General features: G+C 53.8%; 1 protein-coding gene across 5 annotated transcripts in view; it reads left to right on the forward strand.

Moving 5' to 3' along the window:
• The first annotated feature begins 3344 nt into the window (after window positions 1-3344).
• MEF2D (myocyte enhancer factor 2D) overlaps window positions 3345-22747 on the forward strand; it is a 32036-nt gene continuing 12633 nt past the window's right edge. The window contains exons 1-3 of one of the 5 annotated variants that reach the window (XM_053604541.1): window positions 3345-3748; window positions 19682-19869; window positions 20717-20920. In XM_053604541.1, the coding sequence (XP_053460516.1) occupies window positions 19816-19869; window positions 20717-20920 (258 nt within the window). In that variant the 5' untranslated portion in view covers window positions 3345-3748; window positions 19682-19815. The remainder of the gene's footprint in view (window positions 3749-19681; window positions 19870-20716; window positions 20921-22747) is intronic. The other 4 variants (XM_053604538.1, XM_053604540.1, XM_053604537.1 and 1 more) reach the window with 4 other exon arrangements.

The following is a 22747-nucleotide window of genomic DNA, read 5'->3' on the forward strand; positions in this document are numbered from 1 at the left end:
TCACAGCTCATAGCAACCTCCAACTCTTGGGTTTAAGCGATTCTCTTGCCTCAGCCTCCCAAGTAACTGGAACTACAGGCACCCACCACAACACCTGGCTATCACACAAACTTTTTTTTTTTTGCAGTTTTTGGCCAGGGCTGGGTTTGAACCTGCCACCTCTGGCATATGGGGCCAGCGCCTTACTCCTTTGAGCCACAGGCACTGCCCTATCACACAAACTTTTTAAAAGACTTCCGTGAGTCTCTAAATGTCTGATTCCTAGGGGATTTTTATAGCAGCTTTGGGTTGTTAGTTAACCTTCCTTTCGGAAAGATAAGTAGCCCAATGGGGAGGGGGAAAAATAGAAGCCAGGCATCTGAGATGAATCAGGCATTTTCCACCCAGAGGATTCTGGGATGGGAAGTTCAGGGGCCAGAAGTAAAAGAGAGTCACTTTCAGGAAGTCTTTATTTCAATGATCTAACTTCTATCGACATTACTCCCTAGACTTGTCATCCATGAAAATCAAGCTTTCATATTTGTAACTCTTCCTCTCTCAAGAATTTTTCTGGCTTGGCGCCTGTGGCTCAAGCGGCTAAGGCGCCAGCCACATACACCATAGCTGGCTGGTTCGAATCCAGACCTGGCTAGTTCGAATCCAGACCTGGCCCACCAAACAACAATGATGGTTGCAACCAAAAAATAGCTGGGCATTGTGGCGGGCACCTGTGGTCCCAGCTACTTGGGAGGCAGAGGCAAGAGAATTGCTTGAGCCCAGGAGTTGGAGGTTGCTGTGAGCTGTGATGCTACAGTACTCTACCCAGGGTGACAGCTTGAGGCTTTGTCTCAAAAAAAAAAAAAAGTTTTCTCCATATTCTAAGTTCTATCCCAGTTCTAGTGTCAGCCTCTCCTACTCAGTTCTCTTGTGAATTATGTCTGTATCTGGGGGAAAGAGTGGTGCACCTGCACATTCCATCTCACCCAGTGAGCTTTTCCCTCCCTTTTCTTTTCCCTCCTGTTCCAGGCCCTTTAAAAACCCTCCCCAGGTGACTCACCTTCCTTCCTCATTCCTTTTGTTCAGGACCCAACATTCCAAGACTGAGGGAACCAGCCAGCCAATCATAGCCCTGGAAAGGCTGCCTCAGGCTTGAGATTGGCTAGAGCTATGGTTGGCAGGAAGGTCACCACACAAATACATAAGAAGTTGAGGAGTGGGTTTCTGCAAATTGGAGGTAGGAAGGAATTTGTTCCGGGGGGTGCTTATGTTTTTGGAGAGAATCCTTCCAGTAGAGCTGGAGCCAGCTCGCCCTGGCTTGGAGAGCCTCACAACTGGAGGCAGGCTGAGAACCCAGCTCTCTTGGTCTCCTGGGAGCTTGGCTGTCCCCTGCCGAATTTGTTTTTTTGTATTTTTCCCTGTGATCTGGGACCTGATGGTCTGAAGGCTGTGTTCTCAGGCCTGTTCCTAAGAAGTCTTTTACAGCAGCCCTGGATCTCTCCAGTCTCAACATTCTGCTTTCCCAACGTCGGAAACAGCCGGAAAATAAACACCCTGATGACTAAAAGGTTTCTCTAGCTAGAGCCTAGGGAAGCACTAAAAATAGAGACCACAAGTGAGGGGAGGTTCCACACTTGAGGGGGGGCACTTTCCCATCCTGCTACTGCCACAGCCTCAAACCTGGCACAAGGATCTGTTCTTCTCCAAGTCCTTGGGGAAGAGGCAGATGGGTTCCCTCTGCCTACCCTGAAGTCTTTTGGGCAAGCTAGTTCTGCCTAGCAAGGAGAACTGACATCTTCTGGTGTTGGGGAGCTTGTCTCCCACAATGAGGAACCATTTGGGGAGAAAGTGGAACATCGCATAAATCAGGTTTCCTGCAGGAAGGGTAGGTAGAAGTGTCGGAAACTCAGGCCAAAGAAATAGGAGCAGAGCTTTGTTTGCAGAGCAGTTCCACTAAGCTTGCCTCCTTTGAGGTTTGCATTATCTAACGAGCCTTAAGGGGTCTTTCAGACCAGCCTTTGGCCCAAAGGTCAGTTACTATAATGCAGCATGAAGCAATCTATGTATGGGAACTAATGATCTTCATAGCAATTTGTAAGAGTTGGGTAGTTATCATTGTATCCATCTTACTTGTGAGGAAAGCTAAATAATGTGCTTGTGTTGACAGTTAATGAAGTGTGGAGTAAGGATTCAAACCAAGGCAACCCTGCTGCAAAGTTGCTGTTTCTAACCACCATGACACATTCTCTCTCTCCCCCTATACTTTGCTCGCTCCATCACTAATCCAGAACTGAGTCTTTGTCCGGTGAATAAGACCCAACTAGAGAAATCACGGTGTGTAAAGACCGAGTACCCTTCTCTTCTGCAAGGTTCTTTGAGATCTAAGCCAGATTCAATCATTTCCTCAACTCTAAGTGGAAAACATCAGGATTTGGAAGTTGTCAAGGATGCCGGAGAGGAAGCCTGATGGGGCAGTTGTCCAGTAGGCATGGCACCTGGAAAACTCCAGTAGTAGGGCATTTAAAGAGTCACCACGCCCTGGGGCAATCAGAAACGTAAAAAAAAAAAAATTGTTTTAAAGGGCTACTGCTGCTTCTTTAGTAAAATGTTTGGGTGGGTGTTTCCTGTGCAGCGGGTGTGTGTGTGTGGGGGGGGGGAGGTGGTATTAGGGTCCCGCCCCTTTAAGTTGTCCCCTCAGCAGTAAGTGCTCTGAGGCGGGCCGCACAGACTGGAGATTAGGTCACCCAGGAACTATGAGCTGTCGCTTTAAGTTGCAGGGCGTCTGCCTAGCAGAGCCCCGGGAGGGGAGGGGGCGGTCACAGGTAGAGGGAGCAGCTGAGCTGGCTAGGTAACCCCACCAAGAAAAGAACGTCTCCCTTTAAGTGGGGCTTTTGTCACACACCAAGTGAAGGAGAGGGGATCTTTCCACCACTTACAGTCTCCTCTCAATTTATCTGCTTAGACTCCCACCTCCCAACTCTCCCGGGGCAGGGGCGGGGAACGCCGAGGTGGCATGTGTGTCCGTGAGAGTGTGCGTGTTGCTCTTGAGCCCTCCCCGGACAGGACCTGCTCGAGCGCGGGAGGAGCCGCGTTAGGCGGCCGCCGGCGCGCTGGGAGGGGAAACCGGGGCGCGGGCCGATCCCTTTAAAGGCCTTTGGTCTAGCCTCCCTACTTTGCCTCGCTCCGTCCCTTCCTTCCTTCCTCCTTCCCAGCAGGCGGAGGGATCTGCTGCTGCCGGCGCCGCAACCTAGCTCGGGAGAGCTGCGGCGTGGAGGCCGGCCCTGCCCCGCCCCGCCAACGCAGGGGAAGCAAGGGGCGGGGCCTTGTCTTCGGTACCGCCCCTGATCTCGCCCCGCCCCTCCGCCCCCACAAGTTCCTCCCATTGGCCCCCCCGCCTGTCCGTCACTCCCGTCCCCCCCACCCACCCAGCCAAGCTAGGCTGAGCAGTGCCTACGTCGGCCTCGACTCCCGGGGGCTGGAGGAGTTACCTTTGGATCCCGAAAGGAGGAAGGAAGCAAAATATCAACAACAGCCAAGGCGGCTTGGGCACTCGGTCTCGGTCCCCAGCTTGCTCGCCGCACGTCTGCTGGCCCCCGCTCCCACGACGGGGGCCCGGGCCCCCCGGCGCCGCCCAGGACCAGCGCGGACGCCGGCCTCATTTATTATTCTCTTCGCCCGAAGCTGCGGCTTCCAGGTGTTGAAGATCCCCCGGACAAGGAGCAAAGGCTACCCTCTCCCTGCCCTGACATCCCCTTTTCCCCAAGCTGGGCTGGTGAGTAGAGAAAAATAATGCGACTGCCACTTTAAGAGGCCCCCCTCCCCCACCCGGTCCTGGGGTTGGGGTGGAGGGTGGTCTTGACGGTCCCCCTGAGGGTGGGATGGGGTACCTCTGTGGGCTGCGACGAACTCGCGGAGCCGACTGTTTTCGTGCGGCGTTGGTGGGAATTCCATAGGGGACTGTTGTGCCAGGGGCTCGGCTGTAGGGAGACAAGTGGAGTGGGCTGTGATTCCCTCGGGTGTTGAGACTACGGGATAAGGACGGGCGGGGTGGGGGCGCGCCGGCCTGTTAGTGTCTGGGGGTTACGACGGTCTCGGAGTGGTCTGGGAAGGGGCGCCATTCTCAGAAAGGGTCTTCGGTGACAGCCGGGAGCGACTGACATTTTAACAGCCGGCCCTCCCTCCCTCTCCCTCCTCTTGCCGCCTGTTCCCTCCTCCTTGGCCCGAAATGGTGCAGAAGGGGGCCTGGGAGGGCGGCGGGAGCTGCAGCTGTTTGGGAAGCGGGGGAGGGACGGGGATGTTGTTCAGATGACACCGGGCCGGTGGGTTGGGGTGAGCGAGTGTGTGTGTCTCCCGGGCCATGTTTACTGGGTGCTTGTAGAGTTGGGACTCTGAGTCGCCACGGACCTTTCCTTGGGACCTCCCAGCCCCACTTCCGAGACCCCTGCTGTTTGTCAGCAGCCCCAGCTGGAAAACTCCCTGGCCAGAAGTTTGCAGCTGTTCAACATCTAGGCAAGAGTTCTGCAGTCCGTCTCTTCACCTATGGCAGGCTGAACTGGGCTGGGCGTGGGGGTCTAGGGAGTGTTGGGGGGCTTTGGGGAGGGAGAGCCAGGGAGACTGAGATGCGTTTAGTTCCCCACTCCAGTGCCAGCCTCCGTCGGTCCTGTCAGGTTGTCCCATCAGGCTCGGGTGGTACAGAGATGGAGGAAAGGCGCCCCCTCCCCCGCCATAACCCGCAGACCCCCCTCCAACCCTCCCGGCCGTGAATCACGCTGATCCTCAGCAGCCTTTGGGGGTCTCCTGAAAGGGGGCATCTAGCCATGGGCACATTTGGAGCCACCGACCGACTGGGTTATCCCATGTTTGCCCTTCTGAGGAAGGCTCTCTTTGCCTCCCCTTGCAGAGTGAATGGTTGGTGACTGGGGAGGATACAGTGGGCGGATCCTGTGTCCCCCTTTCCTGTGCCCAGCCCCCCATTTGAGTTTTTCTCAGATGGTTTCCTTGGTTAGTGAGGGTGGCTCTTATTCACCCTCCCCCATCCTGTCAGTGGGTTTCTGCAGCATTTCAGGGGCCAGCCTGGACTATGGGAAGTTTGCCGTCTGGGTCGGTGACCTTGGGCTGCTCTGGCCTGGAGATAGGAGGGGAGCCCAGGCCATCTTGACATTGGGTGTTTTGGAATTAGGGAGCTGTCTACCTCCCACTCCCCTCCAAACCCTTAGTAGGAAGGGCTTAATTGCTGAGGAGACCATTGAAAAGGAGCACGTCAATGTTCACAGATGTCCATCTGCTTGTGCCACTGGGTCACACTTGCCCCAGGACTTAGCCTGGCTGTCCCAGCTCCCATGGCCTGCCTGGGAATGAATTTCCTTCCTGTGGTTTCCCAGTGTGTGGAACTGGAGATGGGGGTGGGGTGGGACCATTGTGGGAGTGGCAGACGACCTGTTTATATGAGGTGATTGGGGGACACAGAGCTTATGTATATCTCTTTCCCTATTTGTCTCAGCACGGGCATTTGGGCCTTTGGGTCTCAGTGGTCATCATATTCTCTTTGTTATAACTCCCCTGCCTACCCCCTTATATCCCTAGGCATTTTCATGATTGCTTTTGTATTTGTGTGCATGTAGATTTGCAAGGGGAGGGCTCTCTGGTTTCTCTGGAGAGAAGGGAGGAGCTTTCACTGTCCTGTAGCGACCAGAGAGGTGGAGCTTTCTACCTGAGATCACACAGCAAATCTGTGTCAGAGGTTTTGTCTTTCTATTCTTTTAGGTACAGGTTCTTAATAGGGAGAAACTCTGTGAAGGAAGACCTACAATTCTTGTCCTTGGAGGCCATGGTCCAAGGAGAGACACAGGACCCAGAGGGCATCATAACCCTTGTGTGGAAGGATGTGCATGAGGGAGTTGGCTAGAGTGTCTGCTGTGCTCAGTGTCTGAAACAGTGGTGGAGAATTGGAAGGGTGGCAGGTGCTGGCCATTATCCACCACACACTGTGCCTGGTGCCCCTGAGCTGGAGGGCCTGGGCCTCCTGACTCTGCCCTGCTTGTCTCCTGGCTCTTCTCGTAGGTTGGGAGATATGATAGTCTTTCTGGCTGCTGTTATATAATCTCTCTCCAGCAGGGTGTTTTTTTTTTTTTCTTTTTTTTAAATCTTCCCTAGGTCTTTCCTGGGAGGTATGATGGAGAAGAGAGAGGCAGAGAGAGACTCCTCAGGTTGGGGGCCAGAGGAACAGCGGCAAGAGGATGGGGAGAGGGTATCCTTCCCCTTAGGGGACCTTGTAGTGAGGCCTCATCGATTACAGCCCATCGCTTTCTACCTTCTTCCCCTGATCCTGGCCTGGGCAGGTCCTCTGTCATTGTCATTCCTGGCCCTGGTGCCCCCAAGGGGCCAGTCAGTCTTCTCTTCCTGGCCTTCGTGGTTGGCACTGGGTCCAGAATCTCAGTGCCTTCCTCAGCCTGGTGTGGGCCCTTGTTGGGTATTTTGCCATCCACCTGTGTACCTCCATGAGAACAAGGGGAGTAACAAAGGAGTGGGTCTAGCATTTCCTTGGTTGTATTTGAGTTAGGCCCCCTAATTCTCTGCCCCTCTAGTCCAGAGAGTTCGTAATGGACTTATTGGAAGAGAGGGGTTGATGGCCTGTGGGTAATATAGATTTTGACCTCTTGGATACAAGTCATAGTTGGTGCTCACTTAGGCTCTGTAAGTGGGTACGAGGATCAGATGTGGGTCTAGAACCCATCGTCAGGGGTCAGATTCTGGGCCTTGTGGCATTATGGTCCCCACCCCTTGCGACCATGGCTGGGACTCTCCAGGCTCTTTGAGGCCAACTGGTTTGAGGCAGTTATCTCCCTTTTACAGGGAGAGAGGTGATGATGGTAAGGCTAGCATAGCCTCAGCATCACTATAATCTCTAGTGGCTTTTATGAGCTTGTCATGGGGCCGCAGTCTGGCCACCCATCTATCCTTCTGTCCTAGTTTGGTGACTTACTCATGAGGGGGAGAGCGTAGTGTTAGGTACTAGGAGTTGTGTTCTGGAAGCGAGCATCCAGCTGTGTTGTGGTTGATGTTGCCTTGTCTGTCTATGATTATGGCAGGCAGGATGGAGCTTAGATTTCAGGAAGAACTTCCTAGGTTGCCAGGAGAAAGATGGCTCTGCTTTGGCCTAGGAAAGGCAATTTCTTCTTTAGTATCTCTACTGAAAGGCCTTGACCTTTGGGCTAGTGGGCTTGGTGCTTTTTGGCTCCTAGAATTTTTATTTTCTTTTTTCTTTACCTGCGGGAGCTAAAAGTATTTTGAAGAGTTTGTTTTAGAACAGTGGGGAGCTAGTCTTTCAGCTCCTTTCCTCCAGAAGAGGGGCTAGGTTGGGGTCTTGTGTAAGCTAGCATGTCCAGATGCACCTGGGGGGTCTACAGCATGTACAAAGCACACTCGTGAAGGTGCAGCGCATGCACACGCTGTGGACACCCACAGAGCAGCTGCCGTGAGGGAGGTGGGGGTAGCCAATGGCAAAGATGATTAAAGGATTGGAGAGTGGGGATGGGGATGAGGGGACCGGAGGCAAGAAGGCGAAGGGCATAGCAAGAACTCTGAAGAGAGAAGGGCTGACTGGAGCAGGAGGGATTGAGGTTAGACCACAGATGGGCAGACAGAGCCCTGTCTGCGAAATAAAGAGCATGACTTGTGAGTCAAGAAGCCCTGGCTGACTTCCCTCCCTGCCCCTTACTCCCTTCCCCCATCTCTCTCTCTGTGGTCCTGGCCCATCCTGCCTCTGCCTCTCACACTGACCCTGTGTGTCTTTGTACATCACTCCTGTTAGCTGCAGCTTTCCAGATACACAGGAGTTTCACCTTTTGGTGATCAGAACACTTGGGTGTTTTGGTTTGTTTTGCCTTCCTCACTTTGAGCAAGGCCACTCTAAGGCTTCAAGGCTGCCTTGAATCCTCTGGCATTTGGGGGCAGGTACTTGGCTTAGGTGATTCCCAAGGCCCTCTTCATCTGGGTTTTTCCTTTTCCTGAGGCCTAGGCCATAAGCTCCCCTTCCTGAGAGCCAATCCCACTTCTGATCAGTACTGGCTGGTGAAGAGATAGGGGTGCTGCATGTTGACTCCATGTAGGTCCCCCTACCCACCCAGCCTGGGGTTGGGAAGCAGATCTCTCTCCTTTTTTGCTGTAGGCTGGAAGGGGGAAGGACTTGTCCAAAGCTCTGGCCTGTCGCTGGCCACACCCAGGCGGGACCATATTTACTCACTTAAACTAACCCTCCCAAGAGGCTCTGGACTCTCGCCTGGTCACTGACCTTGGCTTGGTGCCTCTGGCTGGGTGCTCTTGCCACTACCCTAGGGGTTGTGCAGACCAAGAAAAAATATAGAGGGATCTTTTTTTGTCCCCTAGTCAAGGGAAATTTACCCTCAGGCATTACCCCACTCACCCAATTTTCCAATATACTTCAGAAACCCAAAACTGAAACTTTTGAGATCCTTGGGAACGGGTGGAAGGAGGCTCCCATTTGTTGTGTCCCTGCGTGCCAAGTTCTGTGCTGGATACGGTCACAAGTTAAGACTATTTCTCTCCACAACTTTTTTTTTGAGACAGAGTTTTACTATGTTGCCTCGGTAGAGTGCTGTGGCTTCACAGCTCATAGCAACCTCCAACTCTTGGGCTTAAGCGATTTTCTTACTTCAGCCTCCCAAGTAGCTGGGACTACAGGCGCCTGCCACAACACCCAGCTGATTTTTGTCATTGTTGATTAGCAGACCTGGGCCTGGTTTGAACCCACCAGCCCCTGTGTAAGTGGCCAGCGCCCTAACCACTGAGCTATGGGCGGGGAGCTTCCACAACTGTTTTTATAATTGGGAAACTGAGTCTCAAAGATTTAAGTGACTTACCCAAGCTTCCAAGTTAGGAGGTATTTAGGGCTTTGTCTGAAGTTGAAGGAGTAATCCTGCCCTGCTGGAGGGGCTGAGGATGAGGAGAACCAGGTGAGGGGAAGGGCACACCTAACAGGATTCCTTGGCGGAAGACAGGGAATTAGGACTTGGTGACAAGTTGAGGAAGGATTTTGCTTAGAATTCCTGAGAAGTTATTGTCTTCCTTCTGATCTGCTGACCTGGAAAAATGCCCCCAAAACAAAGGTTGAGGGCAGGCACAAGTGACACTGAGAGACCCCCTCCTGGGTACCCATTAGTACCCCCTTGAGCTGCTACCTGGGAGAGGTTGGAGTGGGAAGGCTTGGGCCAGAAGAGGCTGGGCTGCTCTGAAGCCAAGGTGGCAATGAGCCTCTGAGGCCCAGAATTGGTGAGTCTCCCTTGGAAGGAATGCTATAACTCCCAGGTGGAGGGAGTTGCCCCTATTCCCATCAAGTCATGAGGAGAAGCTCTGTGCTTAGCAGTCAGCCTACCTTTGCTTCTTATTTCTGGTAACCTTGGGCAAGGCCCTGTCTATCTCTGAGTTGGTTTCTACCTGTGAAAGGGAGATAGTGCTACCTCCCTCATATGGGAGAGGAAGGAGGCTCAGTGGGAGAAGTGTTGTGGGCACTCAGCACAGCCATGTCTTTGCTTCTAGCCCTTCAGTCCCCAGCTGGGCCCAGGTCTTGCCTGCCACGGCAGCTACCCAGCATAGCCTTGTGCAGGCAGTGATTCTGGTGTCCAGGGTAGGGACTAAGGCATAGGGCTCAGTTTGACCCTAGGATGGATTGTGGGGGCTGAGCCTAGCTGTCTCCTCCTGGTTGAACCTTTCTCTGTACTCTTCTCCCCATGAATCTGACCAGGTGTGTCTGGCCACATGCTCACTCATCAAGACTTCCTCCTCTGCATCCTCACTAGCACATACCTAGGGCTAAGCTTGGGAGAACAAACAATAAAAGAGATCTCAGCCCCAAGCCTAAAGTGGAAATGGGGCTAGAAGGTGGGGTGGTGTGTTCTCACCTGGGCAGGAGGGCCTGGTGTGTTCTCAGGGGGTCTTCTTACTCCAGCTGGATCAAGTAAACTGGAAGCAAGGGGGTGGAGCAGGGGGCCTGAGGGATGACCTCAAACCTCACATTTTTCCCTTTGGGGCACATGTGTTCTGTGCTTGGTGAGGGATGACGGAAGGGGATAGACCAGGAGGATGGACTGATCTTAATGGGGTGCTTCACACATCTGCCACCTCCCTGACCTCTGAGCCCCTTTCCCCAGCCCTCACAGCTGCCTGCTCTGTGCTGACTCCCCTTGTGCATACCCCATGGCAAGCTACTAGGGCCCCTGCTGGCTGGGTGGGGACAGGTGTCCTGGCCCAGCTGCTCCTTCTTGTCTCCCCCACCTGTCAGCCTTGGGTTGGAGAGCTGGGTGGGGAGCAGAGAAAGAGGAGCCCTTCAGCCCCTCACCTGTTCCTAGGGGTAGGGCCTTCGTTATAAAGTACAGCAAAGAGGTCAGGAGTAGACAACAGGCAGGACTTCCCCAGAGGAGGGATAGCTCCAGCTCATAGGAATGGCATGGAAATCTTGGTAGGTAGAAGTCTTTGCTGGCTAAAATCACAGAATCTTTGCACAGTATTCTTTTTTTGAGTGGGGGGGACAGAGTCTCACTATGTTGCCATCAGTGGAGTACTGTAGTGTCACAACTCACAGCAACCTCAAACTCTGGGGCTTAAGCGAGTCTCTTGCCTCAGCCTCCCAAGTATCTGGGACTACAGGTGCCCACCACAACACCCGGCTATTTTTTGTTGCAGTTGTCATTGTTGTTTAGCTGGCCCAGGCTGGGTTCGAACCCGCCAGCCTTGTTGTATGTGGCCAGCGCTGTAACCACTGTGCTACAGGTGCCAAGCCAATTTGCACAGTATTCTTATCTTGAGGGTGAGATGCCAGGTACTGGGGAGGGGCACAAGTATGGGGACATGTATTTCATAGCTTTGTGCAGGTACTACTCCCCACTCCTCTTCCTCTGGGCTCCCTCCATCTGGCTGGGCATCTTAGCCTCACCTGGCACCCTTCCTGAAAGCAGCAAGCTAATCCTGTAAGAGCTGCCTGGCTGGCCCCTCAGCAGGCCCACACAGCTACAGTGCCCGCCCTCCTCTGCCAGGGGCTTAGAGGACTGTCCTTTGAGTCAGAAGGAGACCCAGCTATTGCCCCAGCGGCTTCTTTAAATCCTTGGTGGCTTCTCGAGGTCATGATGTCTCTAGGAGGATTTGCTGTCTCTGATTGGATTGGCCTCTTTCAGGCCCCCTGTTGTAATTATAGGTGAACCCTCCACCTTCCAACCCTTCCCTCAGAATTGGTGCTGGCCAATCTGAGGCCTCAGTTCCCTACTTTTGCCTTCTCACTCTGGCAGTCAGGGCTCAGACCTCCATCATCTGCTTCAACCAGAAGAGCCCTGCCTCTGCTCTACAGATGAGAAAAAAGGATCTGGCTGCTTTAAACAAGGGGAAAAAACCACTGTCCTGGTGAAGAATGCCCTTCTGAGACTGTCTACTGCCTGTCTCTCTCCATTTTTTCCCTCTTAAGCCTGCTCTTCCTTTGGACGAGTGCCCATGGTCATCATTACTCCATGTCCTCATTTCCACGGGAAGTCCCTCCCCTGATCTAACCATCAGCCCACCTACTGCAATGGCAGGCAGCCCAGACCTAGCACTGGTGGCATTATGCTCATCCCAACGGCTCTCAAGCTGACCCACCCCCAAGGCCCCAGCTGCCACTTTCACTTCTGTCTCCTGAGACCCCAGAGGGAAGTTGGGTGGGGAGGTGGAAGGTGACACACTAACCGTCCCAACCGCCCCCACCTCTCCTCAGCTGAGGCTTCTGATGGCCAGAGGCCCCTGTCCACCGCTTTTGTCTAGATGACCAAAATGGGCTTAGGCTGTAGTGGGAAGGATGGCAATTAGGTAGCAGGCATGACTTCCCAGGATAAGAGACACTGCTGGGCTTCATGTTTCAGAGGGTATGGGCAGAAGTGTGGCTACTATAACTGGGCAGATGGAGGTCAGACTCCAAGGTGGGCAGATTGCTTGTCTCCAGCTCCCATTGGTTGGAGCACAGTGCTGGGGCCTCATGCCCTCCCACGTATCACAGCTGCCATGCTTCATTGGGTGGCTTCTGACAAAGCAAGTTTGAGCCCCAAAGACTACTTTGAGTCCTGGAACTTAGCTCTGAGAAGCTTACTCTGGAGTCTTATATCCACCCTCCCTGCAGTGCTAGGGCACCCTTCGCATTCTGCATTCTATGGGTGAATTTTAGAATTGGGGATAGAAATAAAAGTAAAGGCAGCTCACCTTCACCCTACTGCTATTGCTCCAAGTTTGGCAGTAAGAAGGGGATTGGAATTCTTTTCCTGGGAAGCCCCCAGTGAGTGATAGAACATCATACTGTACCCCATGAATCTTATCAAATTCCTCCCGTGATTTCACACTCACCCCCATTTCTGCCTAAACAAGAGTGAGGACCAGTTGGACTGAGCGCTCCAGACTGTATCACTGAAGGTATTTATAAATTCAAGGATGCTTTCTGAGGGAGAAAGATGGGAACAGCAGCCTGAAGTGCCAAGAACTCCATTTGGTGTCCATAAGTTCCTAGGCATCCTGGGTAGGGGTATCCAGGTCCTGGAGTGGGAAGTTGAGTCTGAAAGAATAAGGTCACAGACCTTATTTGTAAATTCCCATGCAAAAGAGAGGTGATGAGTCATTGCTGCTCAGCCGCTAGGGCACAGTAGGAAGAAAGGCTTGGGCTTGGGGTCTAGAACTGGCCCCATCAGTGACTGTGACAGTGACTTTGGGTCAGTCACTGCTGTGTAACCAGCAGCACAAGGCCCCAAGCCTGAGTCTGGTAGGCATTCTAGGTGTGTAAGGGGAATGAACTTGTGCCATGAGGGCCTGTGTGCCCCATCTGGTACTTACCCAGACTGACTGTGAACCTTTGTCACCTGCCGGCCATCCATTGGGAGGTACTATTTAGAAAGCACTCGTCCTTCACCAGCCCCTTCCCTACTCTCTTCTGGTGCCCACATTGCCTTCCTCTCCAGCTGGAGGCTAAAGGACCCAAGCAGGCCATCTCTTTGGTTACCTCTCCTTGGAGTCACACAGTTACAACCTCCTTTCTTTTTGGGCCTCTCCAGAGACACAAGAACAAGATGTTTGGGTTGGGAGGGCACTTGAGCACTTAGTCCTCAGCTGACCGTAACACTGGCCAGTGACAGCGACTTATTCAAGGTCATACACTGACTGAGTTAAAGCCAGAGCAGGAACTAGAACCCGGGCCTCCAAATTCCCAGTCCAGAGGCCCCTATTCGCCAGAGCTATTGGTTGCCCTGCCTTATCTGCCACTTTTCTACTAGGAGTCAATCTCCTTTTGCCCTCCTCCCCCAAGTACTTTCTGAGATCAGTCTAGGTAGCTCTAGGAACTTGTATGAGGCGTAGTTTACCTAGGAGCCAGCCCAGTGGCCATGGGGGGAAGGCCAGACCTGGGTGGGAGGTGCTGACCCTGGAAGGGGGGCAGGCTGCTGCCTCCATAGGGAGCCTGACAGCCTCACAACTGCTGCAGGAAGGATGAGAGCTAGACTACAGGAAGGACAAGCTGGGTGGCGAAAAAGTAGAGGAGGCTCAGGAGACAGACCCTCACTGCAGAGGCATCTCCTGAGCAGAGAACAGGATGACCCCATCCCAGGAGATTTGCCAAGGAGAAAAGGGTGGGACGCCTAGGGTAGAGCACGGGAAAGTTGTCCAGCGGAAGCTGGGGGAAGACTCCCAGCCCTATTCTTCACATGGGTGCTTTTCTTGGCAAGTCAGTTCCTGTCCCTTTAGCTGATGCTGCAGTGTCAGCCCCCCACTGGGATTCCTAGGGTGCCTCGGACCTGAGACCACTCCTGCTCCAGGCCCAGCTTTCCTGGACTGCCCCCTACCCCCAGCCCGCCAGCCTGCCCCCAGGTCCCCTGTTGGTGAGTTAAAATTAGCTCAGTGCCCAGGCTAAAAATAGGCCCTGCCCAGCCCTGAGGCTGCTGGGCTGGGGGAGGAGAGTCCCAAGGGAGGGGGAAGATGGTGGGAACTAGGGATTTGGGTAGTGAGCTTGCCAGACAGAACTTTGAAGGGTTGGGATTGGGGCCCTGCCTTTGAGATCAGACACTAGAAGCAGTTGGGGGTGAAGAAAAGAGGCTGCCATAGAAGGGCGGAGATGGAGAGGAGCAGAGAGAATGAAGTCCAAGAGAGAGACCAGAGTGGGTTGGGGAGCAGGCCCTGCAGGAGGGCTGTGAGAAATGGCTGCATGGGGCATGAGGAGAGGGACATTGGGAGGGGGGGGCATGGGCTCTGATTTGGCTCAGACTTCAGAGGGGTAAGGCCCCCACTTCCTTGGTGAAGGAAGGATGAACCACAGAAACATGTCTTAGGACCCTCTGCTTGAGTGTTGGGGGTGTCGTCAGGTTCACCTCCCACCTGGTCTCCCAGAGCTGCTCAGCATGTGTGCTCTGAGGGGAGAGGTCCAGGCCTGAGGTTCAGAGAAAAAAAAAATGGTAAGGAAGGTTGTGTGCCCTGAGCATAGGATGGGAGTGGAGGTGAGACGGATTGAACTGGGTAGCCTGGTCCTCGATGCTGCCCCTTGCCCTCACAGGGCTTGCCTGCTCTTGAGAGAGTGCCAGAGGCCAGAGCCACCTGCGTTGAGGTGCTCCTTCTGAAGCCGTCCCTGGGCCTGGTCCAGGCCCCCAAGGGCCCCTTGCCTCTCCTGCCATCTCCCTGGGTGGGACCTGCCCCTCCCTCATCTGTTGGCTGGACTGCAAATTCTCAGAAGGCAGAGGTGGTGTCCTGTCAAACTGTCCCCCAGCACCAGCTGAGTTGGAGTCCTGGGAGCAGTTGCTGACCCTGTCTCTGGGTCTCCCTCCACCTGCTGCTGTCTGAATCTTTGTCCCTATCTCTCTCCCACTCCCCTGTCTGCCTGTACCCTGCACTCTGCCTTCTGACCTCCCTGCCTCTTTTTCTCTGTCTCCTTTCCTGTCTGTGTGTCTGTCCCCCTCTGCCACCCTCCTCTGTGTCTGTCTCACCCACGCCTCCTCTCTCATTACTGAGCAGGCTGCTTGAGGCCGCCTGACTGTGGGGGTGACAGGTGGATTGGATTGTCACCCCCTCCCCCAGCGCCTGCTGCTTATTTCATGCCCTGCAGCCCAGCCACAGGGAAGGGGCGGGAGGAGGGATGACAGCTGTCTCCAGCGCCTCCTGCCTTCCCCCCCAGTCCATAGCCTGCAGCCTGGAGCAGCCTGGGAGGGAGGGATGAAGGGCTGCCTAATGAGTGTTCCCTCTCTCACTTGCTGAAGAGCAGGTTGAAGCTCAGGGCTCTGTGACACAGGGCCACTCACTCAGCCTCTCTGAGCATCTGCTCCATTTTAACCTGGGCTGGTGTGAGAGCTCTGGAAGCAGATGTTCTGTCTTCCCTCTGAGCCTCAGAGTGCTAGGATAGGGGTGGCTATGGGTGGAAAGTTGTGGGGGGAGGAAAGGAGCTGGAGGGAGGAGCTGGAGGGAGCCATTGAAGGGCTTGTCCTATACCCCAGGAGGGACCAGCCACCACCACCCCCTAGCTCTGCTGCAGCTGCAGTTCCAGGGAGGCTGCCTTGACCGCTCACCCCTTACCCTGGGCCCCAGGCCACCCTCACACAGGAACTGAGATAGCATCATTCTGAAACCTGAGAATGGTTTGAATATTGCTCAGGTACCAAGAGGTGTGACCCTGGAGGGAGGCAGAGGCCTGTTTCTTCTCCCCTGCCCCCTCCAAACCATCCCCCTTTAGGGTACGTTTTGCATGTCATTTGTACCTCATTTGCAACCTGCAGGTTCCAGTTAGGTTTGTAGCTCCCGCTTGGAAAAAATAGTCTCCCATCTCCTCAGCTCTCTCTCTTGGCTGTGGTTGTTTTCAGAGAGGCCTCCCGCCCTGTGTCCTCCCTGCTCTCTATTTGCAAAGGCTTCTCCTCAACCACTCATCTACACAGGGGGTGTCTGCGCCTGCTTCCTTGTGGCCAGCCTAACTGCCCCTCCCTGCCCTCACTTTGCTCCTCCTATCTCCATCAGGGGGGCCCTGCTTCCACCAGCCTCCACCCTACCACCTGAGATCCACCCTGCCCAGCCCTGCCCTGTCCATGGTTCTATGGGCATCAGAATCTAGCAGCAGAGCCTTTGAAGGGTTACTCTTGATGTCACGGATGCTGCCAGCCCAAAGAGTCATGTCTATGGCCTGAGCAGCCCTGGGGCCATCAGAGGGGAAGGCTGTCCTGGCCAACCCCCTATTTGGCAGCTCAAGCCCTCCCAAGTTTTGGGCTCCAGACACCAGGCAGAGTGGAGGCTGGAGGGTTGGAAGGGAAGCAGCCAAGGACCAGGGCATCTGAGAGGGCTTCCTGGAAGAATAGGTGGCCAGAAAGAAGAAGAATGGGGCCAGGCAAGGCTAGGGAGGAGAGACTCACATCTGGAGAACAGATGCCCAGGCCTCTGGCTGCTGGCATTTGGTTAGGTAATTAGGCAGAGGACTAATTAAGGAGGTCCAGGTGTTCATTAGAATCTCCCTAATTGGGTAGGAGGGAAGCTTGGACAGGACAGGCCTCCACACCTTGGATGGGGTCAGCTTAGGGTTCCTTGTGCCCTTCTGGGCCCCAGCCACCCTTTCTTCCAAAGTCAGGGTTGCTTTAATGTTCTTGCCCCAGGGCTTTCAAAGACCCTGCAACAATCTGGAATGGAAAGTAGAGGGAAAGAGGTTAGTCCAGACTGAGCCTGCTTTGTAAGGGGGTTCATGATGGAGTAGGACGAAGAACTACCCAAGGTAGGGTGTCTCCTCCTCTGCAGTGCTGGCACAGAGGTGGGAGGCCCTGGGAAGCATGGACTTAATAGAAAGTGCTTTGGGCTACCTTGGTGGGGAGTTAGGATGGATGGTGACTGGTATTTTTAACCCTGATATGTCTCTACCAGGGGATGCTCAGTGGGTCTCTACGATTTCCCTGCCTTCTCAGCCCTGATCCCTCTCGCATCCCAGCTCCCCCAGCATGAGGCGGGGGTGGGGGGGTGTAGGAGATCAGCCAGGGAGCTGGTTGCCAGGCGACAGTTGCCTAAGCAACCCCATCCTCTCCATCTCCATGTGCTCAGGGCTGCTCCTTAGAAGACTTTAGAGTCTCACCCTCAGCACCAGCCGACCTGAGGGTTGGGGAGGGTTGAGGAATGGGGTGGCAGGGGTATTTGGGAGAGTGGGTGGACAGCCAAATGGACAGCCTTCAGGACTAGCAGAAGTGTTCCAGCTTCACAGGGAGAGAGAGGAACTGGTACTGCAGCAGGACTGACAGAGGTTAGACTGCAAGAAGGACTTCTCACAGAGTCACAGCAATGGAATAACCTTTTCTTCCTTTAAATAGAGCTCCTTCTTAGAGGAGATCCAGTAAGATCTAGTGTAAAAGACAGCTATCGTTCCTGCCCTCATGAAACTTAAGCCTTATTAGGGGAGGAAGGCATTAAAGAGAAGCATGGCTTTATAATTATTTACAATTGTGATTAGAAAGATTATAAGATGACTTTTCTGAGGGTTGTGAGAACAAAGAGAGGTTCTCTCCTAACTTGAAGGAAGAGACAGTGTTGGTCATATGCTTACAGCAGTTACATCTCAGCAAGAATGTGCTTAGGAACAAAAAGTATTGGGGAGGCAGTGAGCAGGGAGGGAGGTGGATGCCTTAGCAGTGCAGGCGCTACCAGGCCAGAGTGGGATCTCCAAGGCTGTCTGGAGAAGGAGAAGATCATTTGAAGGAAGCCAGTCCTTCATAGTGCCCCCAGCTCTGTGTTCCCACCTCACCTTCCCTGCCAAGGCCCACTTTGCTGTGTAGTCCTCAGATTGTTCTGGGGGGGCAGGGCTGAAACCCTTGGGCTAGAACCTTGGCAATGGGAGTTCGGTAGGGATTGGGGTCACAGGCAAGCTGGAGCTGGTTTGGGGCCACCCAGGGCCGACCAAGCTGTTGTTGGTGTTGTCCTGGGGCATCTTCAGGGGGACAGTAGGTGGCTCAGGGCCCTTGGAGAACCTTGAAGAGGAAGTGGGGAGGAGGAGTGTGGGGGTTCCTGTAAGGCGGGAGAGAGTGGCCTTGGCCTTGTCTTCCGTAGCTGACCAGGGAGGGATACTCTTTTTCCAGCAGGCCTGAGGGGTACTCCTGTTCCTTGCCCCGTCCATAGGTACTCCCTCTTTCTTCTCTCCCTTCCCTCCATGGTCAAGATGCCAAGGCTGAATATGGGCTATGGGCATCTTCTATGGTACCTTAGAGGCTATGTTGAGTGAGGCTGGCAAGGCTCAAGGGACTCAGCTGTGCTCCATTGGCTGGGGCCAGGGGTAGGGGTAGTTTTCTGTTATCAAACGCCTCAGTAACTCCTCTGTCCAGATTGGGGGGTCAGTCCACAGAGACCATCTCCATGGACTCTGCACCAGAGTCTTGGGTGGGAGCACTGTCAAGGGGAAGACTGGCGTTCTCTGGCTTCTCTGGCCCCTCCCAGGCCCCAAATAGAGTGGCTTTAGAGAGCGCAGACCCCATGCTCACTGCCCTCCTTTGACCGAAGACTCCCTGGATAACAGCTAGAAGGGCTCTAAGGTTGTCCTGTTTGTCCATCTCCCGCTGTGGCTGTGCTGCCTACCTATGCCCCTCCATCCCCTGGTGTTCCTCACAGTTGGGCAGCACAGGGCTCTGCGCCCCATCCTGCCTCTGGAATTAGAGCTGCCGACCAGTGGGCCATGGAGTTGCAGGTGTACTGAATGATGATATCTCTGCCTGGGCCTGCACCCCCTGGCTGCCAATGGCCTCACCCATGTGTCACTAGGCCCTGTACTTTCTCTGCATGCCTTGATGGCAAAACGGGAAGTGCTGCTCGTGGACTAGGAGTCGGCAAACTCTGACCTTTGGGCTGAATCTGGCCTATGCCTGTTTTTGTAAATACAGATTTATCAGGTCACAGCCTTGCCCATGCTCAGTTACGTGTTGTCAACTGCTTTCGTGCTACAGTGGCAGAGTTGGGTGGTAACAACAGAAACTTTATGGTCTGTAAGGCCTGAAATTTTTACTATCTGGCCCCAAATTTGCCATCCCCTAGTCTAAGGGAATGGTGTATGTGTTTGTTTTAAGCAACAAAACCCTTTCTTCTTACAAAAACCCAGAGGCTGAGGCCCACTGAGTAAAACAAGTGGATGTGGAGGGTCTTATGGAAGGGAGGTAGGGCTTCATAGAGCCCCAGCCCTGAGACAGGTCCCAGGGCCCAGTGAGTCAGGTATAAGAACCTGCTCTGATGTTCTGAGCTAGGGCAGCAGAGACACCCATTCCGGTACCAGGTGTGCCATACTCACTGCCTGCCAACTGGCAAGTGTGCATGAAGCCAGCTCTGCAGGGCTCCGGGATGGGAACCGCCTCTTTGGGCCAGAGGCAGCTAGAGAGCTCCAGGGTCTCTGCTCTGAGGAAGCCCTGGGAAGAAAGGCGCATGGAGCATTTTCTAAGACCCAGCCCAGGAGATCTATGTACTCTTGTCTGACATAGAAGCTAAGGGCAGCAGTGACTGCTGAGAGAGTCTGGGCGGAGTCCTGGGCTCTGGTGTATGGCCGAGTGTGTGTGCCTGGCTGTGGCATGGAGACAGCACTGCCTCATTTTGAGGGTAGGGCTCAGACACTGCCACTCTCACAGTGGTGCTATGGCCTAGCCCATGCGCCAAGGAGTGAGACCAAGAAGCAAGCTGATGCTTAGGGTTCTTTTATGATGCACCCTTCCAGGAGGCTGTGTGCAGGTGTCTTGGAGACCATGAACTGAGCACCAATCCCAGACTGTTCATGAGCACAGTGTGAGGTGTGCCGAGACCCACAGCCCGGCAAGCCCCTCTTCCCAACAGTGAGGTCCCCTGGAGAAGATGGGGAGGAAAAAGATTCAGATCCAGCGAATCACTGATGAGCGCAACCGTCAGGTGAGTAAATCCTAGAAGCACATGGAGTGGGCTAGAGCTGGGAACTGGCCTCTGTATCCATTCTGAGGCACTCCAAGAGGGCTTCCTTGGAGAGGGGGACTCTAGAAGCTTTTAGAGAGGGGGAAGGGCTAAGGTTGGGAGAAGAGGAACCCCCATCTTCTTGCAGCACTGTGTCCAAGAACTCGGAGCCTCATCTGCTGCTGCAATCAGGTGGGCTCTGTCCCCATCAAGGAACCACACACAGTCCTTGGGCCACTCTGAGGCACTCCCTCTCCCCCAAATGAATCCTTGCCCCCCCTCTTTTTTTTTTTTTTTTTTGAGACACTCTCACTTTGTTGCCCCTGGTAGAGTGCCCTGGTGTCATAGCTCATAGCAACCTCTAACTCTTAGGCTCAAGCAATTTTCTTGCCTCAGCTTCCCAAGTAGCTGGGACAATGCTGAGCTATTTTTAGAGACGAGATCTGGCTCTGGCTTAGGCTGGTCTCGAACCTGTAAGTCAGGCAATCTACCTTCCTAGGCCTCCCCAAGTGCTGGGATTACAGGCATGAGCCACCGCACCCAGCCTCCTTCTCCTCTTTGACCTTAGGAAGCTCTCTACTCTTCACTGCCCCCAGCATGAAGGTGTGGAGTTATGTCCGTCTGAATCCTCTCCCTTCAGTGTCCTGGCCATGTATTGATGGAGAAGTGCTAACCTGCTACTTCCCCAGACCAGGGACTCCTGAGAGCAGGGGCTGTCACCCTGGGAATGGGGACTCCCGAAGACAGGGGCTGTCTGGCTGCCTGTAGGCTGGGTTTCCTGGGCAGGCCTTGACTGAGCCAGACTCTGCCACCTCCTGCCTTCCTGCAGGTGACATTCACCAAGCGGAAGTTTGGGCTGATGAAGAAGGCCTATGAGCTGAGTGTGCTGTGTGACTGTGAGATTGCGCTCATCATCTTCAACCACTCCAACAAGCTGTTCCAGTATGCGAGCACCGACATGGACAAGGTGCTGCTCAAGTACACGGAGTACAACGAGCCGCACGAAAGCCGCACCAATGCTGACATCATCGAGGTGGGCCCGCGCCCAGCCCCACTCACACCCACACCTGCCCCCGCACATGCCTGATGTGCCTGGCCTCCTACAGCCCCTTGTGCACACACAACTGCCTCTTCTCACACAAAGCCTGGGTCTGAGGAGGAAGCCAGGTTGCATACAGGCGAACTGACCCACGGAGGCCACCCCCAGCCCTCCCCGAGAGTCTGTTTCTGTATCTGTCAGGCATGGCATGACCTCTTTCTACTCCATCATCTTTCTCCTCTCTGTTTCTGTCTTTTTGTTGTTGTTGTTTTTTAAAATAAATTTTTATTTATTTATTTTTATTTTTTTGAGTCAGAGCCTCAAGCTGTCGCCCTTGGTAGAGTGCCATGGTGTCACAGCTCACAGCAACCTCCAACTCCTGGGCTTAAGCGATTCTCTTGCTTCGGCCTCCCAAGTAGCTGGGACTACAGGCGCCTGCCACAACGCCTGGTTATTTTTTGGTTGTAGTTGTCATTGTTGTTTGGCAGGCCCGGGCTGGATTCGAACCTACCAGCTCTGGTGTATGTGGCTGGCGCCTTAGTTGCTTGAGCTATAGACACCGAACCATCTCTCTGTTTCTGTCTTTCCACCTTGTTCCCATCTTTCCGTCTGCTTCTGCATCTGCCTCTCCCTTTTTTTGTCTCTCTCTTTTTTTTTTTTTTGGCCGGGGCCAGGTTTGAACCCACCATCTCCAGTATATGAGGCCGGCAGCCTACTCTTTTTTTTTTTTTTTTTTTTTGTAGAGACAGAGTCTCACTGTACCGCCCTCGGTAGAGTGCCGTGGCGTCACACGGCTCACAGCAACCTCTAACTCTTGGGCTTACGCGATTCTCTTGCCCCAGCCTCGGCAGCCTACTCTTTTGAGCCACATGTGCCACCTCCTTTTTTTGTCTCTTTGTTTCTATCTCTCTTGCTCTATCTCTGTCCCTTTGTGGGTCTCTGTGGTTCTTTGTTCTGTTTTAAAGAGAGCTGGCATTGTGAACTGTTGAAGGACACGAGGTTTGGAATTCAGCTCTGGCCTATCTTGCTTACATGGTCTTGGGCAGGGTGTGTTGGCCTCCCGGAGCTTTGACCTTTGGGCTCCCTGTACCTTGTGTCCACCTCTGCAAAATAGGCCCAGTGCCTGCTTTAAAGGGCATTGTGTGGATTGAACATTCCTGCTTCTCACACTGAGGTGTATTCTCCTGGGGAGTACAGAACTTTGAGTAATGAAGAGGGTGCTGGGAAGCCATAGGCCTGTTCAGAGATTTAGATGAGTCTCTTTTTTTAGAGACAGAGGCTCACTCTGTTGCCCTGGGTAGAGTGCCCTGGCATCGCAGCTCAAAGCAACCTCAAACTCTTGGGCTTAAGCAATTCTGTTGCCTCAGCCTCCCAAGTAGCTGGGACTACAGGCGCCGACCACAACGCCTAGCTATTTTGTTGTTGTAGTTGTTTAGCAGGCCTGGGCCAGGTTTGAACCTGCCAGCCCCAGGGTATGTGGCTGGCACCCTAACCACTGAGCACCAAGCCAGACCTGCTTGCTTTTATCTAGATTAGAATGTAAAACTTAACGTTCATTTTAAAGACAAAGCAAGTGTCTGTCAGAATATTTTGAGCATGCTGAGGGCAGCTTTGGGCTCTACTGCAGACCTACCAAGGGAGCCTCCACAGCATCCCGCTGTACTTTTCTGCATCATTCCTGTGTCTGTCTCAGGTCCTTCTCTCTCAACCCCATTTCTCCTCAGTACAGCCCAGAGACTGGGATAGAAAACCTCCCTAATTCCCGCCCAGGCTTAGCCCATCCCTGTGGAGCCTCCTCCCCACCTACAGTGAAGTAATGTG

The sequence above is a fragment of the Nycticebus coucang genome, chromosome 10, assembly GCF_027406575.1.
Source record: "Nycticebus coucang isolate mNycCou1 chromosome 10, mNycCou1.pri, whole genome shotgun sequence".
NCBI classification, from domain to species: Eukaryota; Metazoa; Chordata; class Mammalia; order Primates; family Lorisidae; genus Nycticebus; species Nycticebus coucang.